A 25,006-nucleotide genomic window follows, 5' to 3' on the forward strand; every position below is an offset into this window, starting at 1 on the left:
ATCCAGTACACTGAGGTGATGTAGCATTTCTGAGTTCCAAACATCATTGTCCACTAAACTGAACCCTTAAAATAATCACATTTAAGCTAACACCCAAGCAGGTTATCCTCAGTGTTGAATTTGTTTAAACTGTGCTTAGACTCACAGGCAAAGGTTGTACACGTTACAGTCAAGGAAAAAAAAAGGTTCTCTACTACCTGTGCAAAACAAGAGTTCATAATGATACAAATGACCAACTCAGCTTAAATTTGCTCCCACAAAATACGCCTCTCAGCTTCTCTCACACTTGTCATCTACAGCAATATTAGAAATTATCTAATGATTCATCTTGAAAGCATTTTTCATGCATGCTCTTACTAAAGCCTTTTTTTCCTCTAAATATTCACACACAAAACACTTTCGACAAAGATTTACCTATTGACAGAACCTGAGTGTGCTCAGATCCACTACGAAGTGGGCTCACAGCACTTGCCCTGGAGTATACATGTACCTGCAGCTGTGATTGACCAGCCTCTGGCCAGTTCACATTCCCACAAAACACTATTTAAAAGATTACTTTCTAGCTATTCTACCAATCCCGTTCTATTAAGGGGGGAAAAAAACAAAACAAAACAAAACAAAAACAAACAAACAAAAAAACCCTCGACAAAACCGCCACACAATAAAAGCACATCGTTTTTTGGTTTTGTCAGTAGTATTACTTACAATACATCTGGTAAAGAAAAAAAAAAAAAACTGGAACTCCCAGAGATGATAGGAACATGTCCAAGGGCCCCGCCACAGAACAAGGTAGAATTTCAGTCTTAAAGGAGGCAAGAGGGACTGTTTGGGCATGCTCTGCTTTATTCCCAAAACCCACAAAGACTGCTGCTCTACTGCCTTCACATTCTGCACACAGACCTCCCCTCCCACACTAAGCATCTGCAGCAATTATTAGACCTAAGAATGTGCTGCTATTAGACATTCACCCCAATGCATCAGGCTGAGCACTTCCTCAACATTGTACAAGGGAACAAGTGAGAGACACCTGTGCTAAATAACACCAGAGTAATCCACTATTAAAAGTCACAGTTTGTGCTCTAGCCTGCAAAGGTTTCTGCTGAAGAAAGGTGCTGAGCTGCCAGTGAATCATCACTGAGAAAGATAATCTGAGACCAAGACAGCTTAATAAACAACTCTGAAAGGATTTTACAGAACCCACGTCTCATGTCACGCTTGTATAAGCTGTTTACAACAAGGGGCTAAGAAAGGAATCCTCAGGGAGCCACACAAGGGGGCATATTCTTCTCAGAAGAGTTATGTGATTTTTGGAATGAAGTAATCTGATGTACAGATGAATGAGACAATAAACAGTTTTTAGAGAGGAAAACGATAGCGCTGGATTCTGAAACTGAGCACAGCAGGTAGCAAGCTTACGGAAGGGTATTGAAAAGATTGGTACAATTTCCCAAAAGCTGATACACTTAATCCCTCAGAAAATGAAGACTGAGCTGTTACCATCACTCTTGAGTGCAATACCGGATTTCATAGGTACAATGCAAGCATAAACCCTCCTCATGGCTTCATCTAGCACATGATTTATATTACTTCTCAATTATTAAAGGCAAACGCCTCAGGACTATACCATGTATTATATCACTATAATTCCACTGGAAAGTATTTCCCATGGTCATGAAAAGAAATCCATACTTGTTAACATGCCACTGCAGAGTCTACTATCCAACTACTTTTGTGCACTATTATCAGAAATAACAGGCCCATCTCTTAAGATTCACCACATTCTTGCTGAAGTAAGTGAAACTGTCCAGCCAAATGTGGATCATAATGGGTAAAATAATATTTTAAAATATAGCAGATTAAAAAATAACCTCATTCTTAATGCTAAGTACAGTTCTCTTCAAGTGAAACTTGAGATAAAACACTGTGACAACTTGTTCCATTGATCCTTGGGTTAAATCTATAAGCCAGCCCTTCAGTGCTTTTCACATTTTTCTCAGATGAAGACTATTTCAGGAAGAGAATCATAGAAATGATAGGAATAATAGTTAACAAAAAATTAAACATAGCCATTTCTATGAATCATATAAAACTGCCTTTTACTTAAATAATAAAAAATTAATACAAGTTGATCAGTTGAAGATGATGATTTTGAAGACTGATGGTCTTCTCTTCTGGTTATACACACTGTGTTTATCATACTTGATAATTAAATATGTCCACAGTCAGCATGAGGATGCTTCTAAAACAAACAAGTCAACAACAACAAAGCCAGTTCAATTGTTTTGCTGCCTCTGGCAATGAGTGCTGCATATTCATGTAAACCTCATGACCAAAACTTGTGACCACTGAACTCTTCTGCAGCAAGAAGGCAAGCATCCTTCTCCCTTGTGCAACTGAATGACCAATGTGCATAAGATATGTATTCTGTATCATACAAACATTCCTTCTCACGGGATATAAATAATAACGCATGATCTATTACACCAAAACCAAGCAAGACTGCCGAGTATTAACAGCAGGTACACACAACACTCCTACTCTCCTCCAATTTTTCCCTCACTCCACAGTCTCTCTTGGTCTTTTCTAATTATCCAGCCATGTAGCATTCACAATTCCCAAAGCAAGGAACAAAAAAGCAAAATTAAAATTATTAGCTCAACACAAGAACATGAAAACACAAACATGGGCCCAGCCTGATGCCATTATTTGTTTCAACTCCTAATAATACTATGACTGATTCAGAGAAGTGTGTTGTAAAACATTCATGGTAGTCATCTCTCAACTAAAACAAGCCTTTCTCCTTCCTTCCTGCTGCCTGATGTGATCTTTCCCTTAATCATGTCTTTATTTATACGAGTTGGTGTTCAAAAAGAACTACCTCACAAGAAAAGTTCAAGTAAATTAGAAATAACAAAATCAGATCTACAAGATCAGCCACGTGAATAAATGCAAAAATAACTCCCCAGTGGTTATGCCAGCAAGTCTGTGCCTCCACATAGGTAAAACAAACTGTGGAAACAAAGCCGTAAGACTCTGGAGCAGCTATAATTTGACAATTCATTTAAATTTGTGAACTCTGCATCAACTTATGAGGAACAACTTGCACGAGAAACTATTCATATTAACTGAAGCAAACAAAATCATGCCCTTTTTTTTGTACTTTTTGTACAGATTACCATGTACATGCTATATAGCACTATTTAATTTCTTTTTTTTTTTAATTGCTACATAGCAAGACAAATTCCCAAGTAAGTCCCTTGCTTTATTAAATCCTCAGTGTGATATGAAAAGTCCTTTCTCCTTTGTATTTTTCAAACTATCTCACGCACTTCAGAACGTGACTAATGAAGGGTAGTTGATTGTCGCGCTGTTTGCTGACAGCCACCAAACGCTGTCTGCCCCTATCCCGCGCCAGCCAGCGGCTCCTTCAGCCTGCCGGCCCTCATCCAGCGAGGGACAGAAACAGCGCTACATAGATGTCACCTGGGACAGCAGTACGTTCGCACGGCGCATTGCAGAACGCGGTTTGCTTTTGCACTAAGCTACATTTGGGAGAGTCGGCAGCACGAGAGCCACTGCTGTGGGCACCGAGCTCTCTCCGTGACCGCCGCTGCTCCGGCTGCCCCGGGCCCCCCCGGCCGGCAGGGCTGGGCGTCAGCTGCGGTGTTGTCACGCCGGGTTCTGGGCACGTCGGTTCCCGCGGAGGCCGCGCCCGGGGCTCACCGCCGCCTCAGCCGAGCGCCCCATCTCCCGCAGCCCCATCCTGGGCCCACCTGCCGCTGGCAGACGACCAGGGCCAGCCCCGCTCACCTGCGCTCGCCGCAGCGCCGCCACCCCGCAGGCACAGACGGACAGGCTCCAGCCGCCGTCCTCTTCAAAGCGGCCGAGGCCGGGGCGAGGCCGGCCCGGGGAGGAGCGGGATGCCCGGCACGGGCGCCGTGAGGGAGCGGCCCCCGCCGGGCGGGGCGGGACGGGCGCGAGGAGGGGTCCTGAGGGGGCACGCGCCGATAGCCAGGTACACCGCGTACGCCCGGCCCTCGCCAACAACACGGCCACTTTTTTTTCCTTTTTTTCCTTTTTTCTTTTCTTTTTTTTTTTTTAGCGGCTTTTTGTGGTACTGTTTGCAGCCACCTTCGCAGCAATGCCGCGCTGAACACACGTGAGACTCCTGCAGGGACGCGGGCACCCCGGCAGCGCGGGGGCCTTCTCCCTGCGCAAGGAACGCGCTTCCCGGCAGGCGGCCCGGATCCGCGGCGGGACAGACGAGCAAAGGAAACAACACATCAGCATAAACATCTGTTCCGAAGCGCTACTCAGCGCACCTGAGACACCATTCCGGCTGCTGCCCCGCGGCGCTGCCCCCGGCAGAGGGCGGCCAAGGGCAGCGCCGCCGCGTCCGACCGACAGCCGGCCCCGACGGCCTTGGTGCAACAGCCGCCGCCAGGACAGGGAGACAGGCGGCTGATCGCGGGTGCCTGGCACCTCCGCCCCGCCGTTCTGCCTGGGCTGCAACAGGCGCGGGCGCTGTCACCAACTGCTGTACAAAACACGTGTGCCAAGGCGGAATGTCGCACCTCCGCGTGTAACGTTACGGAGATTTCACTGGAAAGCTCTGCCACAGACAGCGGGTTACTGATCTCCCGTGATGTGCACGCTCTCCGGGGCCAGAATAGCTGAAAGGGACCCCCAAACGCGGCCGCCCAGCTCCGCCCGCCGTCAGGCGTGCCCGCGGGAGCATGCCGCTTACGGAGGGACCGATGTGCGGGCCTTTCCCTGGGGTTGCCGGCCAGACGGGGGCACACACCAAAGACAGCATGGCAGAAGCGGTCGGGCTGAGCAGCGGCCCCAAGCCCTCGCTGGTGCGGATCGGACCGCCCCGTCCAGCCAAAGGGGCAGCAGCCTGAGCCGTACGGCGGGGAAGGTCCCGGTCCCCGGTGACGCCGCGGCCGCTCGTCCCCACGCCCGGCGCCGCTCCCGTCCCGCACTCCGCGAGCCCGCGGGGAGCCGGCGCGGGCGGGCTCCGCATTGGCTGTTGCTAGGTGACGTCCGCCGCGCCACGTGACCGCTGTTAAATGCCGTCCCGGCCGCGCGCGGCGTGCACAGTCCGTCCCGCTGGCGCCGGCGGGAGCGCGGCTGCACCGCCCCGGCGGAGCGCGGCGAGCATGGTGGCGCGGCGCTGACCGCCTGTCCCCGGTGGGGACGGCCGCGGGGCGGAGACCCGTGCCCCGGCGGGCGGGGGCGCGGGATGACGGGGGTGCTGGACAGTCTGATGCCGGACATGCACACCAGCCAGATCTCCGCCGGCAGCTACCACCAGCACGGCGGCCTGCACAAGCCGCAGGAGTCCCCCACGCTGCCGGTCTCCACGGCCACCGACAGCAGCTACTACACCAACCAGCAGCACGGGGCAGCGGGAGGGCCGCCCTACGGCCCCGTGAGCTCCTATCCCTACGCGGGCGGCGACACCGCCCCCTACTCTGCCAAGGCCGCCTACGACGTGGGTTACGGGGGCGCCTACGGCTCCTACGGGCCCTACGGCAGCAGGACTTCTCCAGCCAACAACGACTCTGGTACGTCCGAGCCCCGCGTGGGGGTCGGCTCGGTCAGCCTGGCGAGGAGGCGGTCGGGGCTCTGGACACGGGTGGGCCGGGAGAGCGTTCGATCCCGGTGGGTCGCCCCGACGGGGCGGGCGGTGATGCCGAGCTGCGTACAGGGCCCGGGGTGGCGGGGGCGCCTCCCCTCACTGGGGTTGCCATTTCTGCCGCAGCAGAGAAGGAAGACTGCGAGCCGGAGATCAGGATCGTGAACGGGAAGCCGAAGAAAGTGCGGAAGCCCCGGACCATCTACTCCAGCTTCCAGCTGGCGGCTCTTCAGCGGCGCTTCCAGAAAACCCAGTACCTCGCCTTGCCCGAGAGAGCGGAGCTGGCGGCCTCGCTCGGCCTCACCCAGACGCAGGTAAGGCTCTCCCGCCGCGGGCACGTGCCGCCCCGCCGGGGCCTGTCGCCCTCCGCGGAGTCGGTGCGAGCGTGGGAGGAAGGCCGGCCCATGGCGCCTCGACGGCCCGGGGTGGGAGTGCGGGCGAAGCGGCAGCGCCGCTGAGGCAGCGCCGGGGATGCTCGGGGCTGCGAAAGCTGCGCGTCCCTGCCCCGCTGCGGGCGGTCTGGGCGCCGGGAAGGCGCCGCAGAGGCAGCGGCCGCCTGACGCCCCTTTCCCCGCAGGTAAAGATCTGGTTTCAGAACCGCCGCTCCAAGTTCAAGAAGATGTGGAAAAGTGGAGAGATCCCAGCAGAACCGCCTCCTCGCCGCAGTTCTTCGCCGCCGTCTCCCTCCTCGCCCCCCGCCTGGGACTTTGCTCCGCACCCACGTACCGCGGGCGGGGCCGGCACCGCCAGCCCCAGCCCCGCCGCCGCCTTCCTCGGTAGTTACTCGTGGTACCCACCGGGCCCCGCTGGCCCGGCGCACCTGCCGGCGGCCGCTCCCCTCCCGCAACCGGCGCAGCCCCCGCATCACCACGGTAGCGGCAGCATCTTCTAGCTAGGCGCTGTAGAGACTTGAGCCCGCGGGCCGCACCCGGCTGCCGCGGGGCACCGACGTGAAGCACTGGTGTTTTGGTGAAGCCTGGCTCCGGCCCCGGCCATCCCGGCGGAGAGGACCCGCTCCGCGCCCCGTCCCGCCCCGTTGCCACCGGCGGCGAAGCCCGTGTGCATTCGGCCCCGTGGGGTCCTCCCTCCCGCCGTGAAAACAACCACGCTGCGGAACAAGTACTCACCTCCCTCTCTCCTCTCCGTCCACCTTCCTCCTCTTCCCCAGCATTTTCATCAAACCACCGGTGCAGAACTCTGGCTAACTTTGCTTTTTATTTTTTTAAAGTTGATAGGTGCCTTTGCGGATAACCTCACATTGACGTTGGGGATTAAAAAATAAAATGATAAAAAAAATGGATAAATAATTTTTATAAGTAGATTTAAAACAGAAGCCTCCCGTGTTTAAAGTATCTTTTAGCCGCGAACGAAACCGTCCGGCGGGGGCGGGGGCCGGTCACAGGCGGCGGTGCCGGTGCGGCTCCCGCCCGTGCGCTGCCTCCGGGCTGGTTTCGTGCCCCGACGGGGCTTCCCCTGATCGGGCGCCAACCGCAGCAAGCCCTCCTCTCCGCCCCCCTCTGCTCTTCCCCCGCCGGCAACCTAGCCACTGACATGCCCCTGATCTCTTTGATGTCTAGCGTCGTGAGAAAAAAAAAAAAAAAAAAGAAAGAAAAAAAAGAAAACGGTATTTTTGGTTATTTATTATGGAAAACTTATACACTCATTAATGTTTCTTTTACAATAAGCAGAGATTATTTAAATAAATTATTGTTTCCACGGTGCTCACGCTGAGTTTTTGGGGGATGGAGGAGGTTAACAGCGTCGATTGGGACCCGGGTGTTCGCTGGGAGGGAGAGCAGCGTCCCCTCTACCGTCTCCTCCTTGTAACTATTGCCGCAAGCCTGCGACTTCCCCCCTCCTTCCCCTCTTTCCCGTCTACAATAAAATCTCGCCCCTGACAGTCTTCTCGGCGAGGCCATGAATCACTCAGCGCTGCCTGCAGCAGCCCAGAGCTACCTCCCCTTCCCCCTCTCCCGCCTGCTGGCGCCAGCGACATTTCACCCGGGACAGACTGCTGCCGTCTCGCAGCTTCCCATGGAGGTCCGGAGGGGTTTAGGGCAGGACCGTTCCCGGGATTTGTAATAGTCCTGGAGTTGTTCCTCGGGTGCAGCCCTGACCCAGAGGCATTTCACCTTGCCCCTCCGGCAATGGTACCCAGGCCGGTAACCTGCATGGGATCTTCGCTTGGGCCAGAGCTGGTGGCTGCCCCGAGCCCCTCTGTGGTGCTTCAAGGACTGGATTCTCTCTGAGATATACCCTTTGGGGACTCGACCCTCAAGATGTTCCCCTCTGGGATGCAGTCCTTCAGCTTCATCCCGCCTAGCTGAAATCCTCTGGGATGTATCTCGTTAAGGGCAGCATCCCTCCAGGCTGAACCCCTTCCCAGGCAGCACCCCCTCCAAGTTGCAGTTTGTATCCCTCGAGAGCTGGACCTCTCCAGGACGTAACCCTCTGGAACACTCCCTGCACCCCTCTGAGCTGAACCCTCACTTTGATGACCTTTGCTGCACCCTTCGGGCCGCGCCACTCGGGAGGCACCTCCCGGCTGTGCCCCTCCAAGCTGTGACCCTGAGGGGCAAACCCCTGCGGGCTGCATCCCTGGAGGCACTGCTGTTGGAAGAGGCAAAAGCGGGTGAAAGAAGGGATATCTGGTGGCTTTCATCACCACGAGGACCCCGTCGCTCTTGGAGAGGGCACGGTGAGAGAGCTGTGCTGAAGATCCCATTGCAGACAAGATGAAGGCCCAGGCCAGCTTGCCCGGGGTCGGGAATGTGCAGCCTGGCCGAGACTCTTCCGAGAGGCCTTGGCATGAGGAGCCCGGGCGGGGCTGAGGAAGGCGGAGGGGGGCGGCCCCACAAGGAGACACGTCGGGAGGAGGGGGAAAAGAAGGAGGAGGGGGGAAGAACGGGGGAAAGCAGGAGGGCAGATTGCTTCTGAGAGCTTGAGGAAAGCTTGGGGGCGAGGGGAGGAGGGGGTCGAAGGAGGAGTGAAGAAAAGCGAAGAATGACGGGGGAGTGTTGGAAGATGAGGGTCGGGTGCAAAGAAAGCGAGAGGAGGGAGTGGGAGAGACAAAGGGGAAAGCGGTAGCTGCCCTCCAGTGCCGGCGCTGACCCGGCGGCGAGGACGGGGATGAGAGCCCAGAGCCGCCCCAAGACACAGCGGGGCCGACCTATCCTATATCTCTCCCCTCCTTTCTCCGCCCGCCGACCGCGGGGAGACCTGGTGACAGTGGCCTCAGTCGCCCACTCGGACCGGGGAGAAGAAATTTCCCCGCTGGCGGGCGGCGAAGCGTTGGGGAGGCGAGCACGGAGCGTGGCGAGCAGCACCGCGGAGCCCCACGGCCCCGTGGGCCGGCAGGAGCTCTGTTCCCGGCAGCGCCGGGTTTCCGCGGGCAGCGACGGTGGGGGCGGAGAGGGAGGAAAAGTGGGATACACTACTTTGTCAGGTGACAAGTTTTACTAAATTGGTCGTCCGGGATGCACGAGCAAGCCGCGGCCGCGGGCCACGGCCAGGACGGAGACGATTCCCATTCCCGTTCCCTCCCCGTCCCCCCGCCCCATCGCTTTCACAGGCGCTTCACGCAGTCAAATAAAGGTTCCCCTCAAACATCTGCGCCTCGGTTTCTCCCAGCCCAGCGTCTCCAGTCCGAAGTAGCATTGCGGTGCGGGGTGTTGCTCGGCGCCGTGGGGTCGGGCAGGATGCCGAGAACGGCGTGAGGTCCCTGGGGCAGGGACTTGCCCAACAGGGGAATGCTATCAGCGGTCGGGGAGCGGAGCACACCACACCCAGGACGGGAGCCTTCGCGCTTTCTTTCTGTTATTTAGTATTTAAAATTTTATTTATTACTATTTATATTCTGTGTGCTGGCATCAGTCCGCCCTGGGCAGTCTGCACCTGGTATATGCGATGGGGTTTTTCGTGCTTCAGCATCCCCGTATCTTCCAGAGTCCTCCCAGGCTCCAGATTTCACCCGCTGCTCGCATCCCAGATGCGGCTCACACCATGCGGGGGTCGGGGACGGCCAGCGGATGCAGAGGCGCGTTACAGCATCTCCCCCGCACCGCAGATGCATACGTATAGAAACGCGTGTGTTTGTGACCGATCTTCTTCTGCTCTTTTCCTGTCCGACAGGACGGGGCACGCACCGCTGAGAACCTTAATCCCCCTCACTAGTTGCACGGGGACCGGCCGCCCGAAGCCGGCCAAAGTCGCGGGATAACGGGGGACGAGAGCCGCCCTGGCCTCCGCAGCGCTCCGGGAAGGGCTGCGGAGCGGGGGAGGGAGCCTGCTGGGGGGGCTGGGACGACTCCACCCCACGTCCCAGCGCCGAGGTTCCCCCTTCCGCCCCCCGTGGGGCCTGGTCCCGGCTCCCAGCCGAGGGGGGGCGGCTGAGCGGGGCCAGTCCGGGGGGGGGGCCGGGGTAAGTGACGGCTCCGCGACCAGCCCGGTCCGGGAGGGCGGCACGGCAGCAGCCCGGCCGAGGGGCACCCTCTGCCCCCCCGGAGCACGGGCGGGGCCGGCCGGGCTTGTACCGTGGGGAGGCAATTTACTCATTTGCCCGGTGAAAAGAGAAAGCACGAGAAATTCAATTAAAGCGGCTCTGGCAAAAGGAGTTATTTGAGGCATGAATGTCTCCCCTAAAGCTGCAGCAATCATGTGGCATTAGACACTTCCGGAATCCTATAGCCAACTTGAAAAATCCCAGACCCCTTTTTTCCCTAATTTTTGCTCTGATCTGTAATTTTATCCACATTTGCACTAGTTTGAGCATTCTGGCTCTCCCATCTGAAAGCCTGCAATTACTATATAATTCTTCGCAATTTCACATGTCCTAATATGGACTGTAATTTTTGCGCAAGACAATTTCCTGCTATTTCAAGCATCAACATTGTCAAAGTTGTATGTACATAATAAATGGGAATATCAATGCATAGTTTTTAGCATAACATCTTGACTCCTCGATAATTATATCCGTTCGGAGCCTACGCAGAATTAGCCTGAATTGCATGGTAACTGCTGCTGCTTTAAAATTTTTAAAAATTACTCATAATTTTCCCAAAGATTACCAAGATCTCGAGTGCACAATGTCATCAGCGTAATGAAGAGTAAACATTTATGCTAATAATCTGCAATTTTTTTCATCAGCTATAAAGACAGAGGCTATATAGCAGAAAATTTCAGTCATATTCTGCAAGAGCAGAGCTGCAAAAAGGCTGCTGCGCTCAGAGGCATGTGCATCTCTGGGGGATCTCAATCCACATTTGCACTCTCAGGATATTATTATTGTGCTCGACTTTTTTTTTTTTTCCTCGCTTTCTTTCTCCCTCCTCGATCCTCTCCCTCTCTCTCACACTCTCTCGTTCTTCTAACTTTCTTAGCAAAAAGCCGCGTTCGGTCCTTTCGTTTGTTGTAAAGCAAAGACTTGTGCCCAGAGCCTCAGGGACTGAGGCGGAAGGTAAGGGTGGCGACACAGGCTCCTTTCTCGCGGGGGTAGGTGAGTGTGCGGGGCGCGACGTGGACGGATGCCCCGCGCGGGCCGGGAGAGGGGGGAAATACCGGCGGCGGCTCAGCCGACCCAGTCTCCCCGCAAAATTTCCCGCCGGCGGCACGGGAGCGAGGGAGGGAGTGGGACGGCGGGCCGGACGGAGGGGATGCCGTGCACAGCCGAGCCGAGCCGCGCCGCGCCGCTCCGGAGCATCCCGCGGGCCGAGCCGAGCCGAGCCGAGCCGAGCCGAGCCGAGCGGCGGAGCCCGGCGCGGGCAGAGCGGCGCGGGGCACTCGCCGCCCGGGACCGCCGCGCTGCCGGGGGCTGCCGGCGTCGGCGTGCGCTCGATTTCGGCAGTGGTTTCGTGGTGTGCGTTTGTCGGTTCCTTGCGAGTGGGAGCATTACTGCCCGGTCCCGAGCCGGAGGCGGGGGGGAAAGGCACCGGCGCGGGGGGGGACATGGCACTTTTTCACTGGCATGAGAGTGGCGGTGGTGGTAGGAGCGGGGTAGGAGGGCGGCGGCGGGGAGAGCGGAGCGGGCGGCGGCGGGGATTTCTTATCCCCCTCTGTCAAACGAAGGGAGCGAATTCCGAATGCAAACGGGCTTGGGCTCTGATATTTGATTTTTTTTCTAGTTCCAGGGGCCGCTCTGTGCTCTGCAATTAGATTGACACATGTACAACATCCCCAGCTATTCAAGGGGGTTCGCAGGGACACTCCAAGGGGATTTTTTCCCCCTTTTTCTTTTTGGGTGGAAGATATTAAAGAGGTATCTGTTGTTTGGCAATTTTGCTAAGTCTGTCTTCATTACTTCAACATTGTGCATTTGCTAATTTGGAAGCCCCTTCCTATTGACAGCTCTGCTCCATACACCTGCAAGCAATTTGCAGAGCTCCAATATAGGAGAATTGCAGAGATGGCAGCTCGCACCTATTTTATTTTTTTTTTCTTCGCTTTTCTCAATGCACAGCAAATTTGGCTTTCAGTGCGTTATCTCTTTTGTTAATGCAAAAAGATTCCCTGGGCGAAAAAATTGCTCATAATTACCAGAGAGATGGGGAAACTGCATTAGAATAAATAAACCTGAAATTACTGTAATTATGTTGTGTTTGATGGGCTCGGCTTGTAATCAAGAAGAGAATACAGTGAAATGATGCTGACCCTCTTGGGTTTGCAGCTGTACGCGCACTTTGGGGTCTTTTTTTGCAGAAAAGAGTCATTTTGATCATCATTAAGCTGTGTGTAACCTATTTCAGAAGTGTTTGAAAATGAGGGGCACTTTTTTTTTTTCCCCCAACAAGGAAAAGTATATCCCAAAATTACATTTTGCCATTTACGGGCTCATCCATAAGGTTGTATTCGCCGGGTGACAATTGGTAAAGGTATAATATTCGAAATCAGGGCTTAATCATTGTAATGAGGTATTGTTTCAATATAAGCACCTTTGGATTATTCATAGTTTAATTAATATCCTCATTATGAAAATCTTCGAATCAGATATTTGATGAACTACTTGTCAGCAACAAGGCAGAATTAATTAGGCCTGTATTGAGATTAACATTTTCAAATGTACAATTATAATAGCCTCTAACTCAAGACCGCCTCGCTGAGAGAAAACTGATAATTTCTCTATTTGAACTGTTAGCAAGACGTTATTGAATTAGGAGAAGCTAATATATCTCTAGAGCCCTCCGAGCTGCTTGACCACCCCGCTTCGGCCCCGTCAAAGGCGTTTGGTGTCCGGCAGGGCCCCGCGGGAGCTGTGCGGGTCCTGCGGCGCTACGGGACCGCGGAGCTCTCCGGCTCCTCTCGGGACTTCGGGCCGCTCGGGACCGGACGCGGGCCGTGGCACCGAATGCGGGAAACGCGGAGCTGCGGAGCGTTTTCCATGCGGGATGCAGCACCCCCGCGGGCCGCCGCGCCGCCTGTGCGCGCTAAGGCGGGTGCTGCGCTGCCGCGCATCGGCTGCGCACCGGCCCCGCGCACTGGGGACTGGGTCGTATCTCCGGGCGAGTGAGCATGGCCCCCGCGGGGCTGCACAGCCGATCCCTCGCGGAACCTGGGCGCAGAGATGCGCACGGGCAGCCGGCCGAGCCCAGCCGCTGCGAGTTCCTCCGCTCTGCAGCGTTTTACCCATCCCAGCAATAGCCGCGGGTTGCGCCCGGCACTGCGCCAGCCCGGGAAGCGGGCACGGCTCAGTCCGGGACTGGGATGACCGCGGTACCGGGACAGCTTCGCCTCCCGTGGGATGCGCGGGTAGGCAACCCGCTCGGATGTCGGGACGGGAGCCGGGGCTCTCCCGGCCTGACCATATCCCCTTCCCATCCCAGCAGCTGTTCCCGGTTCACCCCCGATTCCGAGGGATCTCTCCGCCGAGGGTCCCGCGACCATCGCGACGGCTGCCGCCGTCTAACCGGGCCCGGCCTGGCGCGCGGGGGACAGGCTGCCCTGTCCGGGGGTCGCTCCTCCGTCTCGCCTCCCGGTGGTTATTGCCACCGCTGCGCCGCCGCGGAGCGCGGAGCCTGGCCCGGACCCCGCTCCCGGCCGCGGTACGAGATAGGGAGCATGCGTGTCTCTTTTTCCAAACCATAATTTTACTGTCTCAAAGAAACTTTATAACTTATGTACAAAGATTTGTGTGTTTGTTTTTGTTTTCCATTTCTTCCCCCAGATACAAAGCAATAAGTTAACATTCTCAATATAAAACTAAACTTTGACATATAGAACACTAAACACAGCCGAACTCAGTTTATCACATTTTCGGAATTTCACAAGTAAAATGTCAAGATCTCAGTACACAAAGCATCATGTTTACAGCCACACGAAACAGAACGGAAATAATAATAATAATAATAATAGTAATAATAATAATTAAAAGAGGCTAAATTTGTGCAACATGTTTACAGAACAATAATAATAATAATAATAATAATAAAGAATAAAATATGTACAGCGAGTAGCTCCTGCACGTCGGTTTGTGCATTTCGACTTCGGGCCGGCTTTGCGCGGAGAGGCCGCGCCGGGACTGTGCGGGTGTGCCCGCCCGCCCGCCCTCCCGGTGGGTCCCCCCCGCCGCCCTCCGGGCCCTCGTTCCGTCCTCTGCGCTTTGCTTCACCTCAGCAAAGCGCCGGCAGCTGCTGCAATTCCACTTCAGACTACCAAACAATGTGCATTTATTTCCTTTGTTAAATACGCGAGAAATGCAAATCATTCGGACCAAAACTCTCCACACCAGTGAAGTATGAAAGTTATTGTAAAAGTTAAAATCGCATCCTTCCCTCGTGGTGATTTATTCGGGGTGAAGGGGGGGGTGGGACGGGACGGGACGACGGACCGTCTGTGGTTTTGTTTAAACTGTGCGTCCAAGCAGTACACTCAGCAATCTGAGTTTGTTTCTAGCACTCTCATAGTGGTAATTTAAATCAATAAATAAACCCCCTGTCTTCCCCTTTTAACAACAACAAAAAAAATATACAGATGGATAGTGAAAGGTACAGAAAATATCGCGGGAAAGAAGATCTGGTAAATTGTACAGCTTCCTTCCCCCTTGCAATTGAAGAGACCGTCAGATCGGGGTAGTAAATAAATGACCTACATTTCAACAGACACAGACAGACAGACAGGACAGAGGAGAGGGCTTCCCCGCCCCCCAGACATCTTTTTCTGATTGTCCCACAAAGCCGCGGCCGGCGCTCGCTCTGCTCCCAGGCTGTTGTGCCGTGCTCGGGGCCGCTCCGTCAGCTGTCAGCAGTGGGAACCGGCCCGCATCACATCTGTGCTCTCCTGCACCGAGCTACCGTGCAGCGTCCTAATGGCTGGATGGGCAAGAGACCTCCTGTTTGTTTGTTTGCTCGAGTTTCTTTTGCGTTTTTGTTTTTTGTTTTTTGTATTTTTGTTTGCGTTTTTAAAAAATTCTCTCTCTCTTCCCCTCTCTTTTCCCCCCCTTTCCTTTTATTTGATTTAGTTTGTTGTTTTGTTTGGTTTTTTTGTTTTTTTTCCCCCGTAATAATTTAAATTCTTTTTGGGACCAATAGGGCTTGCGTTAGGGGAAAACGTATATATAATCACATCAGTTGCGGCTGCTGCATAGCTTCTTGGTGGGCCGAAGGATACCACGACGTGTAGCTGGGGATGTAGGTGCCCGGGGTCCCCGACGAGGCCTTACCGGAGGCGGAGGTGGTATTCCACACTGGAGGCACGGGTGGCGAGCTGCCCGAGAGAGCCCTGCCGTTGGTCAAGGCGCTGCTCTCCAGGGCGGCCCCTCCTTGCTTCATCAGCTTCTTGAATTTGGAGCGCTTGTTCTGAAACCAAATTTTCACCTGCAAAAGGGGAATGGGGCAGAGCTCAGCATCCTTCGGTACGGTCCAGCATCTCCCCATCCCTCCCAGGGCACGACGGACCCCCCCACGCGGCGGCCCCCCAGCTTCTCGCCCTCATTCCCCCCACGATTGCTGTGTTATTTTGTGACGCCAAGCCACCCAGCAGGAGCCTCCTGGGCCCACTCCAGCGGGCTCTGCGGGGGCTTCCACAGCGCCGGCAGCGCCCCGTGGAGGGACGGGTGTCGCCCCGTTGCCCGCGGCTGTGACCCGTGTGCATTGCGCGTGTGGTCTCCCACGCCGACGGTGCGGACACCGAAGGGACACAGGAGAGGGGCCGGCTCTGTCGGAGCTGTACCTGGGTCTGGGTGAGTCCCAGCGATGCTGCGAGCTCGGCTCTTTCGGGGAGAGCCAGGTACTGAGTCTGCTGGAACCTCCTGTTCAAAGCCTGTAGCTGCAAACTGGAGTAAATAGTCCTGGGTTTGCGGATTTTTTTCCCTTTCCCATTAAAGCGAACTTCCCCTCCTTCAACCACAGTGCTTTTCTCCGATTCGGCCCCTACAAACAACAAACGATGCAGAATAAATAATAATAATAGCAGCAATAGCAATAATAGCAGTAACAGTAATAGCAGCAGCAGCAGCAGTAACAATAACAACAGCAACATCAACAATAACAATAATGAGAAGGAAGAAAAGTGAAGCTCGAGTAACGCTAACAAAGGCTCCGGGCGATTATGGCAGCCCAGGCTTCTTCCCAGAGAAAGTTTGCTATTTTTACAGGCTGCAGTTTAGGTTTAATTACCCTTAATTGCATACATTGTTTATAGCACTACGCAATAAATAATTACGAAGACTAATACGTGCACATCTGGGTTGGTTTCTTTTCTAGCCAAGCATTGTGTGCTCTGTGTATTGGTCCCTTGCGATCCTCAGCCTCTCTTGACTAATATTTTGTAATTTAATTTAATTTTTTCCCCAGATAGATTTTTTTAAATACAACACCCTCCCTCCCGCCTTGCCTTCCCTCCTCCCCTCCCCCCCTCCCCAAAGCCGAGTGCACCTACCTGTCTCCTCTAACCGGGTCTGAGTCAGGCTGGAGCTGTTGGGGTAGGACTGCACTGAACTGATGTAGGGGTTGCTCGAGTGGCTGCTGACCGAGTTCACATAGGGGTAGCCCAGCGGTCGGGAGAAGGACGAAGCTGTGCTGTACGAGCTGTCAGGCTGAGAGTGGCCCGCTGAGTGTAAACAGTGCATGGAATAGTGTCCGTGGGACATGGGAGAAGGAGACATTTGCTGGCTGGGCGGCCCAAACTCCATAAAGACAGCCTTCCCTGAGACGGGGCTATTTAGACTCTCTGGCATGGTAGTCATGGTCATTTCTTGTCGCTTGGTCTGTGTGTGTGCTCTCTCTTCAGCTTGCCTTTTTGGGGTCTGTTGTGTTTCTCAGGACAGGAAAGAACCCAATTTAAGCGAAACAGGGTTTTTCACTTTCCATTCATAAGAAAATGGAGTTTGTCTCTTTGAAAAGTCTAAGCATGATGCTGTAGATCTACACAAACTCGCCTAAAAGCTTTGACTCAGCCAAGTCTATGAATATTCATGAGACGGCGGAGCTGATTGGTCCGCCGTCTTGCATAATCGCTTTGGATTGGTCCGAGGCGCTCGGGGCTCGCCCGGACCCCGGTGAGCGCGGAGAGCCGGGCTGGCAGCGCCGCGCCTGCCCGAGCGCCGGCGGCGGCCGCACGCCCGCCCCGCTGCCGGCCGGCCCCGGCATGGAGCCGCCGGGGAGCCCGCGCCCACCTCGGGCCGCCCGCTCCGCCGCCGGCGACCGAGAGCGCCGAGCCGGAGCTCGGCGGAAGGCGCCACAACCCCCTCCGCCCTTCTCCGCCCCTCGCCGCGAAGGGGACAGCAGCCGTGCTCCGCCGGCCTCGGCGGGCTGCAGGGGTTCTTGCAGCTGGCCGGCCCGCTCCGGCAGACGGCGGCGGGACCCGCGGACAAAGCGAGCGGCCCCCGCCCGCCAGGCCGCGCGCACTCCGCGGGCGCGCAGGGGCTCTCGGCCCGCGGGTCCCAGCGCCGCCCGGCTGCCGCCGTCATTGTTTTAAAAGGAAAAAGGCAATCCAACCAAAGAAAATCGCCCTGAATGGGCCCAACGGCGCATTTGAGCTTAAAATGAAAACTTCCGCGTGTGTGAGCGGTAAATGAGGTGGGACTTAGGAGATCCTCCCCAGAAAGCCCACGATGAATCCCAAATTACTTTGCTAGATAATTAGAAAGTGTTGATAATTATTTCTTTCATAATTCTGCGGTGTGACTGTAACAGGAAAATGATCTTGTGAAAGTTCACACGTGCAGATGTATTAGTTACTGATTCATTTGATTAAATGCTAGTCTCAAGTGCTCTGATCCACAGCTGAAGGCGGCCCCATTAGCATAACACTGATGTTTAATTTTCATACGCATAATTAGCCATATATTTAACACTAATAGCAACATGCAGCCTTCCAGCATTAAACAGCCTGGGATTTGATCTGGCCTGGGCTGAACTTTCCCGGTTACACCTAGGCTGTCTAGGGTGCGCAGTTATCACGGCACTACATCTATGTAATCAAGCACATTTTGGCAAAGGGGGAACACCAATAAAAGTGAATATTCAAAACAAATCGCAGCGTTGATGTCGTTAGACGTATTAGCGCCGGCAGCGGGGCTGGGGCACCCCGGCAGAGCCCGCATAGTGTTCAGGCTCCTTCGGGCAGCGACGGCCCTTGAAGCAGCCGGCCCCAGACTGTGCAAAGCTGGCACAACCGAGCCCCTCTGCTCCTGGCCTTTTTTTTTTTTTTTTCCCTTTCATTAGCGGCTCTGTCGGTTTTAATTGCCCGTTTCCTAACGACTCTTTCACCTCCTTCCCTCCCCCGTTTTTTTTTTTTTTTTCTTTACAGTGTTTTGGGTTTTGTTTTTCTTTGCTCGCAATACGAAAAGTTCATTCTCACTAACTCTCCGAAGCTTGGGGCAGAAGGGGCAGCGGCGGTGTTTCAGCACGCACGCGGTCTCCCCGGCAGCCAGCTCTGCCCTCCTGGCCATGGAAGTGACCACCCGGGTCAGCGAGCTTGACTGGGTAGGGAACAGGGCGCCCCGGCAGCGCTGGCACCTTCGCCGCCTCAGCCTGACAACTGAGAGAGGGGAGGCCACTCGGCGTCCGCAGGGGCTGCTGTCTTCTCCTCCGATCGGCCGGACACAGGCAGTCTCGGGCGGACCACAGTCCCTCCAACCCACCAATACCCCGCGGACTGGTCGGTGAGGCTCTGCTCGCACCCATCCTGCGGAGCAGGGCCCCCGCCCCTCCGTGCATTGCTGGCCCCGGTCAGCGCGGCTTCGGCGGGCGCGGAGGGGCCGCGGCCACAGGGCGACCTGACCCCGCGGGAGCTATTGCCACCTCGGGACTCTCGTCGTGCTGGCCCGGCAAGACCTTCTGTAGGACGGGCTTGTGCAAGGCGCTGGCTGTCCCCGAACAGTCGAGACATCTGTAAAGGCCCGTTCGTAATTAGGATTACAAAGGTGCGCTATCAATGCCTCCGCAACGGCCGGTAAAACTCGCAGTCCCACCAGAGTTACCGGTGGGACCCCGAGCGCAGTGATTACCAGGAGCTGCCGGCAGTCCCCCCACGACGGGCTGCGGGGGGCTCCCTGCTCCTGGTTGCCCCGCTCCCGCCTCATCCCACGCCGCGGTAAGAGCAGGACAGGAGGCAGAGGGCAGACGATGGTGAGAAGCTTGGCACCTGCGCTGCTATCCAGGAGCTCCCGGCGCGGCCAAAATCCACGGGAGGTGCCTCTGGTGCGCCTCCGGGATGCGCCGGACACCCAGCTGCCCCCAGTGCCCCTCAGAAGGGGCAGTGCTGCTGGGCGATGGAATGTAATGGAACAAAATACATGCCCCTCCAGCCAATGCCGACTTGTCCTTCACATTGTTTAATCTCTGCATATTTGTAAACTTGGCTGCATCATTTGTTTTGCAGGTTTTATGGCCTTCCAAGCTCCTCCAGGGGAGGATGAAGCTGAGTAGCTGCCCTGTGGTGTTAGCTGTATTCTGGGAGGGGGGTCTCTGCTTTTTGAAAAGCTGCTGTTAGAAACTATTAGAGCTGAGAGCTCACTGTACTTGAATGAAAGCAAACAGCAGAGTAAAGCTGTAAGAAATCAGTTTAGTTCTGCCCAGGACCACTGAGGGTACCAGAGCTGAGCCACTCTGGTTGCCTGAATGTGCAACTGGCCAGCCCTCAGCAAGCGACCCCATCTGCCTGCAGTGAGGGGCAAGTTCTTTGTACCAAACTGCACCACTGTTGCCATGGGCCTGGGGAACTTTTGGAAGTCCTTTAATTATCTACAAGGCTATCTCATGTTTCACAAGCCCAGGTCCTGCTCTGGTAGCCTCCAAATACGAATGCCAGACCTATATAGTCCCACAGGACAGTCAGCAACTGGCTAAATTGCAAATCAATCCCTGCAGCCCTGGCAGCCCCAGGACAGGATTGCAGAGAGCAAAGGGTCGAGTGAGACCCGGAGCTCCATCGGTTCCAAACTCTGTGCAGGAGTCAGGGCTCATCTCCCGGACTGTAAACTCCTCTGCCTCCATAAAATGCTTAAACCGCAGAGTGCCTCCCCCTTAACTAACATGGGCACCACAGAGCAGTGATTACCCCAAACTGGCTAATTCTTCAAGCAGGGCAATTATTGATCCCCAGAGAGGCGTGCTTTGCATCTCATTTTTAATCACTTTTTGTGCTGTGTAAAAAGAGGCAAAAAGCAGGGGATTTCTGCTGGGAATGATGCTGGGAGGAGTCTGCTCCCTCTGCCTGACACTCTCGGGAAACTTTTTCCCATCCTAGTAGAAGCTACAGCCTGGGAAACAGCACTGTGTTAATTACAATGAAGACAAATTGACTCCATACCTCAGCTATAAAGGGAAAATGCTATGTTTCTCTGTCCTCTCAGCTGCTTAAAGACTGTATCATCTGATATCTATTTATCCCACATAGGATTTGGAAGAGAGGGAAGCCACTTTCTGCCTCTAATCCCGAATAACCCAAACCCTTTGCCACTTGTAGACTGTACTTGATTGCTCCAAGGGTCACAAAAAACCTAAGGACTTTTATTAAATACTCACCAGGTAATACACAGAAAGAACTATGTCTAGAGCCAACCTCTCAAATTGCTTTTTCTGTCCCCTAGAGTGACTTACGCAACACCCATTCCTCTCAGAAATTACAGAAACCTCTTCTCTGTCCCAAGTGAAACTTGAAATCCCAGAAGTACAGCAAGTCTCTCCATTCCTTGGTCCATCTTTAGGCTTCTTCCACCAGTTTAGTGAGGATTTCTGCTCCCTCTGAGGTAATCACAAGGGTATGTTCAAATTGGGCCGATCTGAAATTCACATTTAGCAGTTATGATTCACCATGCCCGGAAACTCAACTGTTTGGGGGTTTGGGGCTGTCAATGATGAATTCCACGTCTTAGGAAATACAAAAAAAAAAAAAAAAAAAAAAAATCAGGCACCTTTTATTATCTACAGAAATTGCAGTCCATTTATCCTCCAGAATCTTAAATTCAGGGGATCCTTCCATTATTATTGGCTCTGCAGCAAGAAAAACAAAATGTTAGTTGCACTCCTGTGTGGATTGTGAAACAAGGAAGAAAGGGGGGGTATCCCAGCAGGTATCTCCCCTTCCACACAGGTCCCATCTCCCTGGGCTGGCATTCTCTTGACACACTAAAATGTGAACTAAAAGGGAAGACAAAATAGCAAGGTAGGAAGTTGCCCATTCCTCTTTTGTAAAAGCATGGAATTTTAATCAAGCTTTAATTAAGACCGTGTGGGTAATAACCAAAGCACCAACCACATTTATAAACAATAGATAGTTTTAAATATTTGAATTTTTTAAACAGGCTTAAAATGTTCATTAAATCAGCAAAACAACAATTTTCTTATTTCCCTCTAATTGCCGTGCCATTTAGCCACACAGTGAGAAAGAAGGCTTTTCCCCCAGCAGTTCTCCACGACTGGAAGTGAGCACGATCAGTCTGCGGGGCGAGGCTGCGCTGGTTACCGCCGCCGCAGTCCCCAAACTCAACAGCAGCTCTGGCAGGCAGCGAATGACTAAGTGCCACCAGGCTGCTCGGCTTCGGGGACACGTTCGCATCCTTCTCACCCTCCTCAAATCAACTGTGCTGGCAGAGTCTCTGCCTTGCCAAAAATATAAGTCAAATACTAGCAAAATTTATAATTAATATTTCATTCTTTAAACCTGTAATTTGAAAATTATTTAATCCAAATAGTTTCTAATGCATTTTTAAAATTATATTTTAATCTATTTCCTAAAAGGTCAAGCTCACCGACGTCCCCCTGTCTGCACGGTTATTTTTATATCCCAATAAAGAAATGTTACAGATCTGGGCTGTTCCGCGTGTGCTTTTTAGTAGAAAACCATAGCAGAGAGTTACTAACCTATTGTGAACGCCATTCCCTCTTCCATTAACAAATCACTGTCATTGGCTACAAAAGAAAAAAAAAACCGCGTTTATGCATTTTTTTTTTTAAGAGAACGCAACCAAACCCTTTGTTTAAACCCCTTTTTAGCTCGCAGGTACTGGGCACCCGAGCCCCGCTGATGAGCTGGAGCACCCGCCGAAAGCGATCCCACCGCAGCCGCAGCGAGACCGCCCGACGGCGGCTCCGTCCAGGCCAGGAGCTTTAATCTTCTAGCAGAGATTTTTCTTTGCCCCGTGACAAACTTTGCTGGCGTGGCTGGGGCGCGGGCGGGATGCGGAGGCGCGGGACACGGCGGCTGCCGCCCGGAGCGGGCGGGGGGGGCGGACCGCGGCGCTCAGCTGCCCCGACAGCTCCATTAACCAGCGACTCGTCCTCAAAAATACCCCCGCGACCCTCAGAAAATGAGGCCGGGGATGCCCTCCAGCTTCCCAGCGATTTAATCTCCCCAGCGGCATCCCCCGCCCCGCCGGACCGGCAGCGTGCGTGGGGGTGTGTATGTGTGTGTGGGGCTCTGCTCGCTTCACCGCCCTCCCTCTCCCCCTCCCCGGAGCCCTCTCATCGCCCGGGCGGAGCGGGGGGAGACAGGCCCGGTGGGCGCGGGCCACTTACCGTGGTGCCACACCTCGGGGTGCCCGTGAAAGTACGACCCGATGCCATGGCCGACGAAGAAGGGGCAGACCTGGAAGCCACTTTGCCATGCCACGGAGCTGCGGGGGCAAACAGGACCCATCAGGGTGCGTGTCCTCACCACCACCCTTGCTAGACGGCCCCAGCCCCTGCTACCGCGTTGCTACCGACACTAGGTCACCACTTTGCCACCGTTCCGAAAGGCAGTCATTGAAGCGAGCATGGCTGAGCCATTGTTAGGTTTCAGAGTTAACATGCCTGCCAACAGAGGCTGGCAGTTCCCGTGCCAGCCCTGCTGTCTAGGTAAAACGGCAGTGTGTTGCTTCCCTGCTTCATGGAGGGTAACCTTTTCCACAAGCACACTGGGAACTCATTTTAAGATGGCACAGCTCAAGTTGCCAAGGCCCCAGCACCGTACCAAACTGCAGCCTCTCTGGAGTCTTCTGCAAGTGCAGAGTCTGTGCTGGGCTGCACAACCAGGAGCCTGAACCAGGTTTCCTTGCAGAAGAAGCTCGTGCTGCCAATAGGGAGAACTAAGAGCCCTACTACTTCACTTTCATAATACTTCAAACTTTTAGTATAAAATCCAATTTAAAGTCCAGCAAATACATTTATGCTATATAACAATGTATTTCTAATGAACCTATTGCCACAGAGGCAAAGCCAAATCCTAACAATTACAGTGTTTTGGTTCTGCCTGCGTGATGTGCCCTGCCTTTCACGGCCTGCCTCAGGGAGAAGCATTTCTTGAGAACTGCCTGCAGGACTACGGCTGGGCACTGATCCCATGGTAGGAAAGCAAATTCCTATCCCAGTTCTCCAAAACTGGAGATACATAGGGTATCCTCTGGCTGCTGGCCCACCCCATGTCTGCAGGCTTCACTTTCAAGCACTCCCCATACTCAAGCAGTGGTGGGTAGAGTGATTTGAGGCAGCTCAGCCAGGAGGCCTGTCCATATCCAAACCAAAAAAAATGCAGAGATTCATAAAGATCTGGAGATGGATTAGAAGTGACAAGAAAGTTACCCTTGTCCCTGCATATCATCCCCATCCTATTTCTAAAATCAAACAGGAGCAAGAGAGGAAGGCACCTAGCCTGAAGAGATTTTGCCTATAACATTACAAGTTTCATTTGCTTATTTGAATGAAGGTAGGCACTGAAGAACTTCAGGTTTGTCTGTATTTACGTCTTAGGAAATACTCTCTCACAGTTTCACTACAGGTGGAAAGCTGAAAAAGTTAAGAAACTCAACTAAAGGTAAAGCTGTTGTAGAAATTAAAGCCTGTTAATCCCCATGGGGTAGCTTTTATTCATGTGCAAAGTGGTCTCAGCTTGCTGTACAAAGTAATCCCCTTTGCACATCAAGCTCCACAGACTGCAGTGCTGGCTCCAGTGGCCATCATCCCAGAATTTAATGCCACTCAATTGAGGGACATGATGCTCCACCACAGTAAAACAGCAGTGAGAGAGTAGAGTTGGTTATAATGCTGCAGTGTTCAGACCTTAGAACATGTTTAACAGGATTCGTATATTACCTTTTACATGATATAAAGACTCATCACAATCCTTCATTAATTCTGAAGAAGAAAGAAAATTTCAGGTTTAGTCACCCCCAAACTACAAAATACTGGCAAAGAGGATTACCAATAAAGCTAGAAATCGGGGCTTCATTTGTTTGCACTCAAACCCCAAGCTTTATAAATAATTTATACATATATAAACTTTATACATCAGTTATTTTGAAAAAAATCATGAAAGATTATGCAATGAGAAGTCCTACAAGAGATGGAAAATACTTTCTCCCCTGCCTCTCTATCATGCTCTCCCATATCTGGGTCAGAGACTTGGCTTGCTGGCTATGATGCTGCTGAAGGCCAAGCAAGAAGTACAGGGAATAGCAATGAGTTAGAAAACCAGATTCCTCAGAAACATACACAAAATCCAAGATCTCCAGTGACCACACCCAGAGCAATGCAGATGATGATTCCCATATGAGTGAAGTGATTCTCTGAAGAGAGATGGGAGAAACCATCCATGCAACACCTGATAAGGTTTTCTTTCATCTTTTTCTGCCAGTCTTTTTGCAAATCATAAACAACCACACTAACTGTTCAGCTTTGCTGATGTCCTTTCATGGCATCCCTGACTACTGACAGCACATGGTCATTTTTTGCATTACTACAGGATTTTTTCTTCCAGAAAAATTCATGTTCTGTAGCAAGACAGAAATAGTTTCTCTCTGAGCAGCTATTCTGAGCATCACAGCTACATACTTTCCAATGAGCAGGGGAAGCTCCAGCCTCAGCATTTTAGCTGCTGCCAAGGACGGTGGCAGTAGCAGCAGGAGCAGCATGTTGGGCACCAAGCGCACAAGCACCGGGGCACACAGAAGGCAGT

General features: G+C 53.4%; 3 protein-coding genes across 8 annotated transcripts in view; 1 reads left to right on the forward strand and 2 right to left on the reverse strand.

The window, feature by feature from the left end:
* Window positions 1-5,178: 5,178 nt before the first annotated feature.
* On the forward strand, window positions 5,179-7,361 carry DLX2 (distal-less homeobox 2). Of its 2 annotated transcripts, none has more exons than XM_033064886.1 (3): window positions 5,179-5,570; window positions 5,768-5,955; window positions 6,219-7,361. In XM_033064886.1, the coding sequence occupies exons 1-3, from the start codon at window positions 5,246-5,248 to the stop codon at window positions 6,531-6,533; spliced, it is 828 nt and encodes a 275-aa protein (XP_032920777.1). In that variant the 5' UTR covers window positions 5,179-5,245; the 3' UTR covers window positions 6,534-7,361. The 2 variants fall into 2 exon arrangements, with proteins under 2 accessions (XP_032920777.1, XP_032920778.1); XM_033064887.1 differs by having other exon boundaries at window positions 5,771-5,955.
* Window positions 7,362-13,695: 6,334 nt separating this feature from the next.
* DLX1 (distal-less homeobox 1) lies at window positions 13,696-17,148 on the reverse strand. Of its 2 annotated transcripts, XM_033064672.2 has the most exons (4): window positions 16,508-17,147; window positions 15,800-15,999; window positions 15,291-15,444; window positions 13,696-14,940 (listed from the first exon to the last, which is right to left on the reverse strand). In XM_033064672.2, the coding sequence occupies exons 1-4, from the start codon at window positions 16,818-16,820 to the stop codon at window positions 14,870-14,872; spliced, it is 738 nt and encodes a 245-aa protein (XP_032920563.1). In that variant the 5' UTR covers window positions 16,821-17,147; the 3' UTR covers window positions 13,696-14,869. The 2 variants fall into 2 exon arrangements, with proteins under 2 accessions (XP_032920563.1, XP_032920562.1); XM_033064671.2 differs by having other exon boundaries at window positions 13,696-15,444; window positions 16,508-17,148.
* A 561-nt stretch (window positions 17,149-17,709) lies between these two features.
* METAP1D (methionyl aminopeptidase type 1D, mitochondrial) overlaps window positions 17,710-25,006 on the reverse strand; it is a 46,663-nt gene continuing 39,366 nt past the window's right edge. For 2 of the 4 annotated variants that reach the window (XM_033064668.1, XM_033064666.2), the window contains 4 exons: window positions 22,591-22,688; window positions 21,937-21,984; window positions 20,988-21,066; window positions 17,710-20,855 (listed from right to left, as the gene is read on the reverse strand). In XM_033064668.1, the coding sequence (XP_032920559.1) occupies window positions 20,777-20,855; window positions 20,988-21,066; window positions 21,937-21,984; window positions 22,591-22,688 (304 nt within the window). In that variant the 3' untranslated portion in view covers window positions 17,710-20,776. Of the gene's footprint in view, window positions 20,944-20,987; window positions 21,067-21,555; window positions 21,672-21,936; window positions 21,985-22,590; window positions 22,689-25,006 lie in introns of those variants that run through there. The other 2 variants (XM_033064669.2, XM_033064670.2) reach the window with 2 other exon arrangements.

Source organism: Catharus ustulatus, chromosome 7 (genome assembly GCF_009819885.2).
Source record: "Catharus ustulatus isolate bCatUst1 chromosome 7, bCatUst1.pri.v2, whole genome shotgun sequence".
Taxonomy (NCBI): domain Eukaryota; kingdom Metazoa; phylum Chordata; class Aves; order Passeriformes; family Turdidae; genus Catharus; species Catharus ustulatus.

Excerpts from the sequence above, each read along its gene's own strand:
- DLX2 (XM_033064886.1), top strand. The coding sequence starts at position 5,246 with ATGACGGGGGTGCTGGACAGTCTGATGCCGGACATGCACACCAGCCAG. Across the intron at positions 5,571-5,767 it reads TCCAGCCAACAACGACTCTG|CAGAGAAGGAAGACTGCGAG; the intron begins GTACGTCCGAGC and ends TTTCTGCCGCAG. Across the intron at positions 5,956-6,218 it reads TCGGCCTCACCCAGACGCAG|GTAAAGATCTGGTTTCAGAA; the intron begins GTAAGGCTCTCC and ends CTTTCCCCGCAG.
- DLX1 (XM_033064671.2), bottom strand. The coding sequence starts at position 16,820 with ATGACCATGACTACCATGCCAGAGAGTCTAAATAGCCCCGTCTCAGGG. Across the intron at positions 16,000-16,507 it reads GACCCGGTTAGAGGAGACAG|GGGCCGAATCGGAGAAAAGC; the intron begins GTAGGTGCACTC and ends TGTTGTTTGTAG. Across the intron at positions 15,445-15,799 it reads TGGGACTCACCCAGACCCAG|GTGAAAATTTGGTTTCAGAA; the intron begins GTACAGCTCCGA and ends CCCCTTTTGCAG.